General features: G+C 42.3%; 1 protein-coding gene across 6 annotated transcripts in view; it reads right to left on the reverse strand.

Moving 5' to 3' along the window:
- Nucleotides 1-2850: 2850 nt before the first annotated feature.
- The window catches only part of CABIN1 (calcineurin binding protein 1), a 130864-nt gene continuing 117938 nt past the window's right edge, over nucleotides 2851-15776 (reverse strand). For all 6 annotated transcript variants that reach the window (XM_087705947.1, XM_087705946.1, XM_087705945.1 and 3 more), the window contains 4 exons: nucleotides 9129-9420; nucleotides 4008-4163; nucleotides 3558-3784; nucleotides 2851-3282 (listed from right to left, as the gene is read on the reverse strand). In XM_087705947.1, the coding sequence (XP_087562073.1) occupies nucleotides 3124-3282; nucleotides 3558-3784; nucleotides 4008-4163; nucleotides 9129-9420 (834 nt within the window). In that variant the 3' untranslated portion in view covers nucleotides 2851-3123. The remainder of the gene's footprint in view (nucleotides 3283-3557; nucleotides 3785-4007; nucleotides 4164-9128; nucleotides 9421-15776) is intronic.

A 15776-nucleotide genomic window follows, 5' to 3' on the forward strand; every position in this document is an offset into this window, starting at 1 on the left:
GCGATACTGGGTACACCCATGTTACACCTATCCTCCGTGAGCTGCACTGACTCCCTATTGGTCTCCGAACGCGCTTCAAGGTGCTGGTTATCACCTTTAAAGCCCTACATGGCCTAGGACCTGGATATCTCTGTGACCGCCTCCTGCCACATACCTCCCAGCATCCAATAAGATCTCACAGGATGGGCCTTCTCCGGGTCCCGTCGACTACACAATGTCGTCTGGCGGCTCCTCGGGGGAGGGCCTTCTCTGTAGCTGCCCCAGCCCTATGGAACGATCTACCTCCTGAGAGCCGGACCCTCCCCACTCTCTCAGCCTTCCGAAAGTCTATTAAGACCTGGCTGTTCCGGCAGGCCTGGGGCTGCTGATCTTGATTGAGCTCCAGTCCCACTAAGATTGAGTGCATGTTGTGTTCTTTTAATTCACTTTGTTTTATATTTTAAAACTTTTTAATATTTTTAAATTGTTTTTATGTAAGCCGCCCGGAGTCCTTCGGGATTGGGCGGCATACAAATCCATTAAACCTTAACCTTCTTCTGAGGCAGGGGAAGGGCTACACACAGGTTCAGCCGGAGACAGGTGATCCATTGGTTCTGGGGCTGACCCTGATTGTGGAGTGGAACGAGAGACCCCTGCTGTCATCCCCTTGGCTGTTTGCCTAGTTTAATGGCCTCGGCTATTATGTCCTGAAATCCAGAAGCCATAGACTTTAGCGGCAAGGCAGTGGGCAAGAAAGACAGCTGACCCTCCTGGTGGAGCCCCATCGCGGCGGGGGTGAAGGTGGCCTCCACCGGCCTGCTCGGTGATTGTAAGATTGTGCTGCTCCAAAGGCTGGACATATCAATTGGGAGCATAGGGCTAAATGGCCCGTGGATCACTTCTAGCTACAGTGGTGGTAGTGGGCTGGGCCTGGCCGGGATGGCAGGAGTCTTTTCAGACCATTGGGGGATGACCCCAGGTCCTCTCAGCTCTTGTCCTTGGATGAGGATTTAGAGGCCTTTTTTGATGCCTTGCTGGAGGAAGAGGAGCATTTATTCGATGCCTTGTTCCCCGATTATGCTAGGGAAAAAGGCTGCCCAATGGGGAACATGGGGCTCTGTCTTACCGCAAGCAATCCGCCGGCTTGACTAGAGGGTCCACTGGTCTCTGGGCCCAGGTCAGACATGCTGTCATCTGCCATGCCTCCGCTAACAGAGGCATCGATTCAAAATGGTGACCGTGATGCGCGGCTCCGCCCACTGCCCAAAATGGCACTCCCACTTTTTCTGGAAGCGAGTAGGGCCCCGGTGACAGGAAGAGGCTTCCTGCTGCTGCCTGGCTTCGATCTGGCCATCTGGGCTGCTCACACCCGGTCCGTAGAACTCGCTGTCTCACTGTAACTTTCCAAGGCAGGAGACTCCCGTCCATCTTGCCTAAAGCGCGCCCGTCTCTCTGTAACAGCACGATGGACGCGCGCACTCTGCCGTCTCAAGCCTGGTGTATGAAATGCTGTTAGGCTGTGAAAGACAAGCCTCGCAGGCAATCTGCTAAGCGGCTGTTCGACAGTACTCTTTTGACACTAATTGCCTTTCTCCTCTGCAGTGAGCAGATCGCCACGAGAGGTGTTGAGAACACAGGCCTGTGGGCTGGAGCCCTGTGGCCAGACGGAGATGGGCCCCCAGATCAGTCTCGAAATACTCATGACCCTTCAAATAGATCGTTCTCCCTTCTGACAACAAGGATGTAAATTGTCAAACCAGTAAGGTGAAGTAAACTGCTAATGCATACAAGGAATAACACGACTGTCCCAGAGTGGATTGAGTCAGAAACTGGGTGGTAATACTCACAGGGGTGGGTTATATAGTACATTGGCTAAGTAATATTCAGACTCAGTCCAATCAGAGCACGGACAGTGTCAACCCATGCATGGATGCTATCTCTACCCTTATTGAGAAGGCCTATGACTGTTATTGAAAGGAAGGATGGCTACATTGGTCACTTTAAAAAATATCAGAAATATTTGCATATTTTGAGTTGTTCTCACTTTTTCAGATGCAAATAAGTGAGATGGGCAAATTTTCATTTTTTATTTAATTGTATAATAATTCTGTACACTAATAGTTGCCCAATAATTATGCATATATTTTCCCAAAGCCAAAACTTCACTTTTACTTTCTTAAATACTCTGAGGTTTATTAATATTTTGCATTGAGCAAGAGCACTGAAGTTGTTCAATAATGAAATTAATCCCCCCCAAATACAACTTGCCTAATAATTGTGAACACAGTGTAATTGCTCCTGTAGAGCAGATAATGACCCCAAATCAATGTGGAACGAGAAAAAGGTTATCTACAGCAGAGATTCCAAGATTTCAACTTGTGGATAAAATCAAGGCACAGGGGAGACATGCTTTGACTTTATTAGAAAAATGTGTATTTATACAAAGCTCTGTATTGCACCCTTTATATAATGGCCGCCCCAACAGACTGAAACCCAGCCTGATAAGCTCCACATAGGCTTAAGTGATACACATCCTGGTTCCTGTGCAGGATTTGCATTAGTTATGCTACAAATTACAACATTCAGTAGAAAAATTCTTGGTCTTCTTTATTGTCTCCCATATAAATGCGACCAATCTTGCCACAGGGACTTAAAAAACAAAGCATGTACACTTTTTGCGTCATTCTATAAAAAAACAGACATTATCAAAATGGTACCGAAAACCATTCTATTTCTCGGTCAGTGATGCCCCAATCGACTGATGCCTCTTCATGCAAACAGCCAGCAGCGGCAGAGCTCGGCTGGGGAGCTCCTTTCAGGCAACAGCGAGAGAAGCGGGTGAGAATGAAGGTCGTAGGCATGGGAGCACAGCTGCTTCTTGGCCCTGTTCAGCCATGGCTGAAGGTTCCTTCCCCCCAGCCAGGGGGTCAGGAGCAGGAGCAGCATGCCAAGGGTTGCAAGAGCTGGCCCAGAGGAAGGAAGGAAGGAAGGAGAGTTGGGGGACAATGCTAGCCTGGGGTCAAAGCAGCAGTGGCAAAGACAGAGGCAAGGCAAGCAAACGGGGGCTCCCTGGGCAGTGGGCAGGCAGGGCGGGCCTCTCTCTGTCCATCACACCCTGCACCCCCCAGGGGCAGCCTAGATGCTTCAGATGTCCATGCAGTCATTGTCCTCCTCCTCCTCCTCCTCTTCTGAGTCGCTCTCCAGAGAAGACTCTTGGCTGGAGGTCTCCACCACCTCTAGGGCAGGCTGGCAGAGGCTCTCCTTCTTCACGTTGGCTGCTGACTGGGCTGAAAGAATCGCAGACTGTTCCGGAAGAAGAAATGGAGGGGGTCAGTTATTAGTCCAATCCTCCCCCCATCAGAAACAGGCCCTTTGACCCACAGAGGACATCCAGAGCCCACCTGGTGGGATTAGCCCCAGGCACTCAGCAGGAATGGGAGCTCTTCTGTATGGTGGGGTGGGTGGGTGGGAAAACCAGTTGTCACCCCATGATTTGGAAGGAGGGGACCGTTCTCTGCCACTTCCCACACCACCACCCTTTCATTGGGGGAACCCCCTCCCCCAATGACGTAATGCACCTTGAGCTTCTGTTTGGTCTCTTCCGAGATGCTGCCCTTTGGGGACAGGAGGGTGGGTGTTGGTGGAGTGACGGTGATCTCAGGCGGGAATTTGGAGACGGATGAAGGGATGAAGAGCTTTGGCACGCTAGGCAAGGTGCGGGACTTCACTCGGCTGCTGCTAGCTTTGCTGATCTGCCTCCCCAGGGAATGCCCGTCTGCTGTGAGTTCTGTCTTGGAACTGGATGCTAAGACACCCCCCAGTAGAAACAGAAATGAGCCCCATGGCCTTTGAAGGGACAGTGGAGGGGCACATTGGAGTGACTGGCCGCTCTTGAATCTGCAAAGTATTCTCGAGGGCTTTTTCAGCCTCCTTTAGAGGCCTGGAGGGCAGAGTGCAAAAATGGGGGTATCCAGTAGATCCTTCCCACACCCCAAATGGAATTGAGCAAGAGTCAAAGCTTTCCTCACCTGGACCCCACATCTGTCCTGCTGACTCCAGCTCCACCTTCCAGGGTGGTAGACCGGAAGAGGGGTTGATGGTAGCCATTTTCATCTGCTGGCAGTGGAGGGATTCTTGCTGCAATCCCGCCAGGAGTGGCTCCGATCTGCTCGCCTCTTCTTTGTCTATGCAGAGAGAGACCCAGCAGGGTAAAGGTTACTCTTGCAGGTGTAAACTGCCCCTCCCCTGGAAACCCCGAGAAGGGATTTCTCCAGGCTCATTGGAAGCTCTCAGGGAACATTCCTTTTTTTTATTTTTTGGTAAAGATTTTTTTTATTTTCAAAACAAACATAGAAATCCTCCTATTTTACATACTCTAGAAAGTGTATCAGCTGGTTACAAAAGGCTTTTGTGCATCTCTTCCACCGTCATCAAATATAATTCATATTAATTCAAATATCTTAACTCAAATATTTATTATATTACCATCATCATACCTCCACTTTTATTTGACTATAGTTATTTAAACGTCGTCCATCCTAAAATATACCAAGATTTAATACATAACCACATGCTGGCATTTCATTTACTTATTTATAAAATCCTCCATTAACATTAAATCCTCATATCCTGTTTTAGCTAAACATCCATAATATTTAATACCAAAATTTTCTAATCCTCTACATATATAATTTATTATCATTATCCTTTCTTTCTTTAACTACATTCTATATCATAACATTTCCCCCCTATTAGTTAAAACTTAACTGTGTCTAATTTTGTTCTTTTTTATTATTATCATTATTAATAATCTTTATATATAGTCCAAAAATATTTCTAACCTTTTCTCAGGGAACATTCCTGAATCTGACCTTTCTGCAGATCAAGCGTGTGTGTTGACCATTAGCACAGCAGTTAGGCTACTGGGTTACTGGAGTGAACTCGTTTCTGTTGCTATGCAAGTCAAGGGAAGTGGGTCTGTATTCAGGCCACCACGTATGGGGGGATTTCAGCATTTCATGCCCGAAGGCTGTAACCTTTTCTCTGTCCTGGGAGATGAGGGGACACTACTTGTCTGCATTCACATACCACAGGTAAAGCATCCCAAGAGAATTGGAAACCAGTCATGCCCATGAAGGTGGTAGAGCAGAACGAGGTGCCAACGGGTGGGAAGGGAAATCCCATAGCCATTCTTGGAAGTTCTGCTGAAACCCTTTTTTTACTTGGATCCGCAGTGGTTAAATGCAGCACTGCAGGCTACTTCAGCTGACTGCAGTTCTGCAGTTCGGCTGTTCAAATCTCACCAGCTCAGGGTTGACTCAGCCTTCCATCCTTCCGAGGTGGGTAAAATGAGGACCCGGATTGTTGGGGGCAATATGCTGACTCTCTGTAAACCGCTTAGAGAGGGCTGAAAGCCCTATGAAGTGGTATATAAGTCTAACTGCTATTGCTATTGCTAAATGGAGGAACCCAATATCCTGCTCTAAGCACTTCTCTTCACAAGAACTCCAGAAATCAGCCTTGCATGTGATCATCAACCTCAGAGACAGAATCATAGATGCATAACAGAAAAGAGACATCATACCTTCCAATACTTTTCTGCTTTATTGGGGAAACATCAGGCAAGCAACAGAACTCAGCCCCAGCAGCCCATTCCCCTCCTACTGCCAACCGCTCTTCCCTTGTTGCCATGGCTGATAGCAGAGAATGGCAATCATCTGCTGGTGCCTCCCACTGGCCTATTCCCTCTAATTCTTCAATTCCTCCTAAAAGGAATCTGGCAGATGGCAAACTTCTCCACGCCTCAGGCTTACCGTCTCCTGGTTTCAGGTTCAAGACCTTCTCATCCAAGAACCAGGTCGCACAATCCATCTTTTTATTCAATCTTCAATTCAGAATACAGCTGGAAGGTACCTTAGTGGTCTTCTAGTCCAATCCCCTGTTCAAGCAGGAGACCCTATACCATTTCAAACAAGTAACTGTCTAATCCCTAAAAACTTCAGTGATTAACCGTTCCACTGGTTAATTCTTCTCTCTGTTAAGAAGTTTCTCCTTAGTTCTAGGTTGGTTCTCTCCTAGATTAGTTTCCATCCATTGTTTCTTGCCTTCTGGTGCTTTAGAAAATAAATTGACCATCTCTTCTTTGTGGCAGCCCCTTAAATACTGGAATACTGCTATCATGTCATCCCTCGTCTTTCTTTTCTCTAGACTAGCCAAACCCAAATCCTGCAACCGTTCTTCAGGTTTTAGTCTCCAGGCCTTTAATAATTTTAGTTGCTCTTCTCTGCATTCAACATCTTTTTATGCTTCGCTGAAAGTGTTTTAAAGGAGGTTTTAAACCTCTCAACACTGGAGGTTTTTAAGAAGAGATTGGACAACCATTTGTCTGAAATGGTATTAGATCTCCTGCTTCAGAAAGGGGTTGAACTAGGCCTCCAAAGTCTCTTCCACTTCTCTGTCCTGGGAGATGAGGGGACGCTACTTGTCTGCATTCACATACCACAGGTAAAGCATTATTATTATTATTCTGTTAAAGGAAGCAAGAAGTGAAGGAACCACACATCAGAAGTCCTGGGTCCTGCTTCATCAGCCACTAAGCCTTCCCAGCAATCAAGGGAGGGTGAGTCAGCTGCCAGTGATGGACCTCTCTGTGTCATTCAGATCAAATGAAGACCACTTTGAAATCACTTGATTTTTTTTAACAGGTTGTAGGTTCTTAGCTACTTCATTTCTCATGTTCCCTGTTCAGGTTTCACTGCTTTTGAAGGCTGTTTCCTGCAGCCCAGGCTCAACCTTTTTGTCCAATGAAGGATAGTGGGAAGGGCTTCCTGGACTGAAGGCCAATTCCAACCTGCAAGTGACATGCTAAGACAAAGAAACACCGCTCTGTACCAGGATCTTGCCATCTATATGCTGATCAAGACATTCACCCTATGTTGTCGTCTTAATGTTGTATTCCCCCTCCCTTGGTTTTCTGTGAGCCGCCCTGAGTCCCCTCAGGGAAAAGGGCGGCCTACAAATGTCAATAAAACCAAAACCAAAACCAAGTATCAGGAAGTGCACAGCTCAACAATATCACTACAACATCCCATCAGTGGCTACCCAAAAGAGATGAAGAGAGCAGTCATGGGCAACATCCCCTCTGGTTCTGCTGCTAAATTAACAGTGCCAGCCACAGGAATGTCCCATCCTCAAATCCTAGGAAAGTCCCAGTAGGAGGCCAAAGCACAAAACAGGCACACTGACCAGGCAAGGGGAGGAGAGTGCCTCGCCACTGGTCACTTCCAGTGTCAGCAGATGAATCCCTGCAGAGGTTCGAGGGTGACGTCTTTGCCCCTGAGCTGCCTAAACAGCTCCAGAAATCACAGTTGTTTGGAACTTAAATTTGCTGTGACATTTCTTATTTTTAACAGCCCATTGAATCTGCCTATGCTGAAAAATAACCCCTTTAGCGTTTACACTGCAGCAAATTGGGAAGCCGGAAGGGTCAATCCCATCCCATCTTGACCCTACGCTTTAACCAATTAAAACATGTCATGTGTCTGTGTTGCAACATTGCTAACTGAGAGCAACATACATTGGAAGACTGAGGATTTCAGCTGCAGAGCACTAAGCAGTGCTTGGCTTTTGTGAAAAACTGAAATGTAAAAATCCAAAATGGCAGCTAACTTGACTGCATCAAATAAAGCTAAAATTAGGCACGAAAACTCAAGTTCAAGCTTTGGTACAAAACTTGGACTCAGTTCACATGCTGAAATTATTTGAAATGCAGCACTTATATGCAATTTGCAGAGGCTGTTATTAAGGAATCACCCTAATTTCAGAGGGATATTAAAGGACTTCTAGGAAACTTTGAAAAGAGCACCAAGTGGACAGATTCATGTACACAGGACGCCAGACTGAATTTAGTCAGGTAAGGCCCACAGTGCTTAGAGCTGGAGAGAATCCAGGACCTCATGTTACTTGCTACATAACAGCTCTTTGTGGTTTTTCTCCTGTAGGTTATGTGGTCCATGTGTTCCTGCAACCTGGAGATCCATCGCTACATGCCAGAAATCTCTTTACCAAACGCCCAACACACCCCAGTCAGCTACTATAACGTGGCCGATGTGCTTCTCTGGAGCTATTAAACCAAAGACACTTGGCATTTCAGGGGGTGTAAAATATGTCTCAGGAAGATGAACCTAAGGCAGGAGGATACAATCCCTAGATCATCAACACTGTGTTGATGATAGGTTATCTGATCTTGGCACTAGAGTGGGTGGGCAGGCAGTGGGCAAATTCTGGGCAGAATTTATTTAAGTAGACAAGAAACCAAGAATTTCACTGAATTCTCTATGCCCCCTTTGTGTTGTGACCAGAGCTCCAACCTATTAGTGACATACTAAAAGAGAGATACCGAGCCAGACCAGGATTTGCAACTCTCTCTTGTTGTGAGCAGGATGAGGGAGTGTTTTGTCTGTTGCTTTTCAATGAGTGGCCACAGTGAGGTATTTAGAGCTTGCAAGGAAGGCCAGACTCCGAATGAATGGAGGCCTTCTCAGGACAGGGCACAGGGCACCAGAAAGCAGCAGGAACTGAAGGGTCAGTGCTTTGGAAGCAGCACTCCTTTCAAAGAGGCTTTGATTGGGGGCGCGGGGGAGGGGGGAAGAGAAAGCAAAGAAAAGGAATGTGGATCTTCTGAGAGCCTGCATGAAGAGGGTGTAGGTGTGAGTGTGAGTGTGTGTGTGTGTATGAGTGTGTGTGTGTGTGTGTGAGAGAGAGAGAGAGAGAAGGAGGGAGGAAGAAAGATGTATTCTCCAGGTACTACTGTGTTTCTGAATCAGTTTCTTGTCCCCACTTGCCAGGGAGAGAGGCTCTCCACCCCTGGGACCCATCAGCCCTTCCAGGCCAGCTTTTAAAAAAGCCCAGAAGAGCAATTTATGATCTTAAGCCTTCCTCCTACATAGATTTATTGCTGTGCTTGGAATTAAGCTGGGTTTTAGTATACCCAGTGCAAAGGGATGCTTTGACTACTTCAAACAAGTCAATTCTGAAAAGGAAGTCCCATGGCTGCCTAAAGCAGCTGCCACCAACCACAGGAAGAGACTGTGCAAGGAGGCCATCGACCAAGCAGTCAAGAAGCACGTCTTTCCAAAAGAAAAACTCACCAGGCTTGAGACTGGATGTAGGAGGCATCTCCTTGATGTTCTCCACCCCTGCCGGCTCCTGTGGTGGCGCAAGGAGACCACCGGTGGAGGAAGAAGAGGAGGAGGAGGAGGAGGGTGAAGCTGCTTTGGGCTTGCTCTGCTGGTCTGCCAGTCTGGGCAGAGCTTCTGCAACCGAGGAGGTGGCGTCCGCAGCAGTCCCCATGGGGGGCGTCAAAGACTTAGGGGCAGCAGCAAAGAAGTTGTCCCTACTATCTCTGGGGTGCTTTGGGGTGGCTGGAGCATCTCCAACTGACTAGAAAAGAGAGAAAAAGGAAAGGTAGGACAGGAGGTGGGTGGGAGTTCGTAACTGCATGCAGGGCCCAACTCCACCCCATTGGCAAATTCTACTGAGTGCATTTCTTAACTGTGTCCCCCCTCTCCCCCCGCTGCACTCTTGACCCTAAAGGCCTCTATGGGTTAAGCTAGAGAAGCTTTCAAAATCCAGGCACAGAGCTTGTATTTTGGGAGATGTGACTATGACCCGAAATCCCTCCAGAAAGAAATGCAACAAAAAAAGAGAGTAGCTTTCTTGGGGAGGAGACATGTCAGGACCAAGGTATCCTGAGCCACAGAATCAGTCCGAAAGGGCCACCTTCCATGGAGCGTGGCCAGGACACTTCCCAGAGCTGCTAACCCCATAGCCACCTCTCTCCCTGACACTTTCGGAGCACCAATAAAAATATTCTGGAAAAGCAAAAAAGAGAATTAATGAATGGGCTACATATTCAGATTAGAAAGAAAGTAAAATATCTAGGGATTCAATTAACAGCAAGATGTGTAACGATAAAGGAAGATAATTATCATAGGTTGGTACAACAAATTAAGGTAGATTTGGAAAAATTGAAAACTTGCAACCATCGTTAATAGGAGAGTAGGTACAGTCAAGATAAATATACTAACAAGGCTATTATATTTCTTTCAAACAATTCCAATAAGGTTGGGGAAAAATACTTTGAAGACCTGAATAAACTAATTATAAAATATATCTGGCAAGGGGAAAAAAACAAGAATTAAGTTAAAACTGTTACAGGATGCAAGAAAGAGAGGCGGCTTTGGACTATCAAATTGGGAACTGTACTACCAGGGAGCGGTGTTAATGTGGATGAAAGAATGGATTGTATTGAAAAATACAAGATTATTGACGCTGGAAGGACATGACTTGCAATTGAGTTGGAAGGGAAAAATAAAATACACGGGTACTTTCAAAGACATTATATGAGAAATACTTTACTGTTTATTTGGAAGAAAGTTAGAAAACAACATTATTTAAAGATACCAGTCTGACTAACGATGGAAGTGTTAACACATCCGAATATTATGAATAGGGAAAACATTGTGAGATATAAAGGTATACTGACTGAAAAAGGGGAGTTTAAAACTAAACAAGATCTAGAAAAACAAGGGATCAATATGGATTGGTATACACAATTGCAAATACAATCTAGGTATGACAAAGATGCCAAATCATATAGTTTTTATATGGAATTGATAGAATTAGATAAGATATTAACAGGAACAGAAGAGAGAGTGATAAAAAAACCTGTATAGCTACCTACTGAGTATTAAATTAGAAGACGAACAAATGAAAGAAACAATGATAGCTTGGGCTAAAAACTTTGGTTATATGATAGAACTGTAATGGCAAACCTGTGGCACGCAGAGCCATATCTGAGGGCACGTGAGGCATTGCCCTATGTCAGCTCCAGCATGCATGCGCACGCTGGCCAGCTGATTTTCAGCCCTCCGTAGGGCGTGGGGAAGCCGTTTTCACACTCCCCAGGCTTCAGGAAAGTCTTCTGAAGCATGTGGATGGCAAAAAACGTGCCCAACGGACAGAAACTTCTGGTAGGCCCGATGGGCCATTTTTTTTGTCTTCCCCAGGCTTTAGGAGGCTTTCCTGAAACTTGTGGAGGGTGAAAAACAGCCCAATGGGCTCATTGGAAGTTCAGAAACGAACTTCCAGTAGGCCCAATAGGCTTGTTTTTCGCCTTCCCCAGGCTTCAGAGCCTTTCCTAGAGCCTGGGAAGGGCCAAAATTGGACCTACTGGGCCCACCGGAAGTAGGAAAACGGACTGTTGCGGGCCTCCCGAGGGCCTGGGGGATGGTGTTTTCACCCTCCCCAGGCTTCAAGAAAGCCACGTGTGCATACGCAGGTGGGTACAATGCAGGAGGGGGGCATTTAATTACGGGTGTGGGCACGCACACATGTGCTTTTGACACCCAAGGGGAAAAAGGTTCACCGTCACTGCGATAGAACTAGCTAAATGGCAGCAACTATGGGACAGAAATTATAAATTAACAATGTCAACTGCATATAAAGAGGATTTGTATAAGATGTTTTATTGATAGCACTGGCCTCTGGCAAGACTGGCGAAGATGTTTAAAGATAAATCAGCTAAATGTTGGAAATGCCATCAGCTACCAGGCTCGTACTATCATATGTGGTAGACCTGCGCAGAAGCAAAAAAATATTGGGACTAAAATACATACGTGTCTGGAAAAAATGACTTAAAACCTGAAATATTTTTGCTGAGGATTTTACCAGAAAATTATAGTAAAGAAAATGTATATTTGATTATTCATGTTATAACAGCAGCTAGGATTGTATCTGCACAAAATTGGAAAAGTGAAGAGATCCTTACAGAAGAGAATGTAATTAGGAAAATATTTGAATGTGCAAAAATTAACAAAATAAAAGGCAGATATAATATGCTTACAGGAAACACATTAAAAAACCAGATATAAAATACCTGGAATGTCCTAAATTAGGAAAATTATATGCAGCATCAGCAGAAAAGAGAAAAGGGATAGCGATATATGTTAAAGATGGGATAAAGACAAATTTAATTTATGCAGACCCAAAGAGAAGAATATTAACGATAGAGATATGGATAAATCAAAAATCAATACTACTGGTAGCAATATACGCCCCAAACGAAAATCAGAAGGACTTTTATAAAAAAATTACATGGAAAAAATTAGAGAAATTGGAGTGAGGAATATCTGCATAATAGGAGATTATAATGCTACTATGGTAGACAGTAAAAAAGATTACGCAAGTGACAAAAAACTAAAAAGAAAAAAAAGTATTACCAACAACTTGTTTTGAGATGATGGAGGAGCTAAACTTGATAGATATTTGGAGAAAAATGGAACCAGAAAAAAAACAATTTAGTTTTTATTCCAATCCATACCAATCATGGTCACGGATTGATATGGCATGGATGAATGGGGAAATTGGGATAGAAATACATACAACTGAAATATTACCAAATACTTGGGCGGATCACAACCCCATTAAAATAGTCTGGAAAGAGGAAAAAAAAACCTAGACGAAGATGGATGTTAAATTTGCAAATGTTAAAAGAAAAAGAATTTATTCAAAAATGTAGAAACGAATTGGAATTATTCCTTAAAGGAAAACACAAAAGAACAGCCATCTATACAAAATTTATGGGACACCATGAAAGCTTATTCCCGTGGAATTATTATAGCATATTCAGCAAAAAGAAACAAAGAAAAATGGGCACAACAGAAGATATTAGAGGAGGAAATTAAAAATTTAGAAACAGAATTACAAAATAAGCCACAAAGTGACAAAATTAGAAAGGATTGGATGTTAGCAAAACATAAATTAAATATAATAGACCAGGGAGAAATGATAAAGGGCCTAAAACTAACAAAACAAAACTTCTTTGAGGAAGCAAATAAACTGGGGAGGTGGCTGTCATAGAGATTGAGAAAAGAAAGAGAAAAAAGATTAATATATCAACTTCAAGAGGAAACTGGTGAATTACAACATACAATGGAAGAGAAGAAAAAGATTGCATACAAGTACTTTGAGAATCTGTATAAAGGGGAACAAGTAGATGGAAAACAAATAAAAGAATATCTAAATGGAGAAGAAACCCCATCAATAACAGAAGATATGAAAGAAATGTTGTCAAAAATATATGAAACTAGAATTGAAACAGGCGATTCAGAAACAGAAAAATAATATGACACCAGGCCCAGATGGATTCCCAGCAGAATGGTACAAAATAATAGATGAATTAAACAAATTGATAGAACCCTTGATGTTGGAGATGTATAATGAGGCACTGATGAAAGCAAAAATACCGGATTCATGGAGGGAAGCACATATTACATTAATATTTAAAGAAGGTGCAGATAAAAAACAGTTTCAAAACTATAGGCCAATCTTGTTGTTAAATGCCGACTATAAAATATTCCCAATAATAATAGCGGAGAGATTGAAAAAACTATTAAGTGACTATAAACATCCAGACCAAAATGGATTTCTCCCAACAAGACAAATCAGGAATAACACTAGAATAATAGCAAATATTTTAGAGTACTATGAGGCGCATCCAGAGAAACAAGTGGCACTTGTCCTTCTGGATGCATTTGACAATTTAAATTGGGAATTCATGACACAACAAATTAAGAATATGAAATTAGGGGACCAATTTGAAAGATTAATAAAAAACTATATACTCCATCCAAAGGGCAAATATATTATTAAATGGGGAAAGTACAGAGACCTTTAAAATAATGAAAGGAGTAAGGCAGGATGGCCCACTATCACTTCTACTCTTTATCCTGACGCTTGAAAGTCTTTTAATAAGAATTAGACAAAATTTGGAGATAAGAGGAACTAAAATTAAAAAAGAGGAGTATAAAATTCAGGTCTTTGCAGATGATTTGGTATTCATTATAGAAGACCCGCTAGAAACAGGAAATAGCTTAATGCGAGAATTAGGAAAATATGGAGATGTAGCAGGGTTAAAGATTAATAGAGAAAAGACTAAAATGATAACTAAAAATTTGAAGAACAAAATAAAGAATTAGAAAGACTAATAGGACTGCAAGTGACAAAGAAAGTTAAATATCTTGGAATATGGCTAACTGCAAAGTGCTCAACTATAAAAGAAAATAATTATACAAAATTAGTGCAACAAATAAAAAAAGATCTAGAATTATAGAGGAAACTACAACTATCATTATTAGGGAAAATAGCAGCGATAAAAATGAATGTACTACCGAGACTATTATACTTATTTCAAACAATCCCCATAAAATTAGGATTTTTTTTTTACTGAATTGAATAAGATTATATTAAAATTCATATGGCAAGGGAAAAAAGCCAGGATAAGGTTGAAAGCTCTACAGGATGACAGAAGTAGAGGTGGTATGGGTCTCCCTGACTGGGAGCTTTATTACAAAGCAGCAGTACTAACATGGATCAGGGATTGGATAAATTTAAAAAATAAAAGAATACCAACATTAGAGGGCCACAATTTGCAGATTGGATGGCATTTTTTCCTATGGGAAGAGGGTAGAAAGAAACAAAAATACTTTCACAGACACTATATTAGAGATGCACTGATACAGGTCTGGAATAAAATTAGAGAAAAACATTACATGAAAATACCGACATGGCTTTCCACTATGGAAGCCATGACACATCCCAATACACTAGATCTATCGAAAATGGTTAGATATAGTGAAATTTTAGACAGCCAAGGGAATTTGAAAACAAACCAAGAATTAAAGGAAATATAAATATAGATTGGTGGCCATATCTCCAACTACAATCAAGATATAAAAAAGATGTTAAAGTATATGGAATATACACAGAATTACAACAAATAAATAAAATTTAATTGGCCCGGAAAATAAATTCATAATGAAAATTTACAAATATTTATTAGAAGTAACATTAGAAGCAGAAAAAGTTAAAGTTTGCATGATAGCGTAGGCCAAAAACTTTGGTTACAACATAGATCTAATGGATTGGGAAAGAATTTGGAACACAAATTATAAACTAACATGATCAGCAGCACTTAAAGAAAATATGTACAAAATGTTTTATCATTGGCATTTACCACCAACAAGATTGGCTAAAATGTACCCAAACATGAATCCGACCTCTGCTGGAATTGTAAAAAAGTACAAGGGACTTTTTATCACATATGGTGGACCTGCCCAGAAACACAAAAATATTGGACAAAAATTTGGAAATGGGTGCATGAAATTACAGGAGAACAGATAAAATACAAACCAGAAAACTTTCTGCTGGGAATAATCAAAGAATACAAAGAATACAAAGAAAATTAAGTACATATTAAGTACATGCTAACCACAGCTAGAATAGCATTTGCCCAATGCTGGAAACAAAATAATACTCCCTTGGATGAATTAGTGATACAAAAAACTTTGGATTGTGTAGAGATAAGACAAATTAACACTGAAATTAAAAGATAAAGAAGAGTTGGAATATTATGAAATTTGGAACAATTGGTACAAATGGCTGCAAAACAAGAATAAAATTAATTAAGCTGAAAAATAATATATATATAAATATATAGAACTGTGTGCAAAGGTTGTAAATATAGAAGCGAAATATTATATACATATACAGTATGATGACATAATAATGTTGATGTAATGACTGTAAGGTGTTGTAGAAGGGAAAAAATAAAAAAAATCTAAACAAAAGAATGTGCAGAAATGAACAGATTGACACTGGTATCAGAGACAAACCGATTATTATACAATTTGGGAATCTTTTAACCGATGGTTAGAGAATAGATATAAGAATTAATA

This window comes from Thamnophis sirtalis, unplaced genomic scaffold (genome assembly GCF_051295495.1).
Source record: "Thamnophis sirtalis isolate CommonGarterSnake01/CBP01778 unplaced genomic scaffold, rThaSir2_p1.2 scaffold_2, whole genome shotgun sequence".
Classification (NCBI taxonomy): Eukaryota; Metazoa; Chordata; class Lepidosauria; order Squamata; family Natricidae; genus Thamnophis; species Thamnophis sirtalis.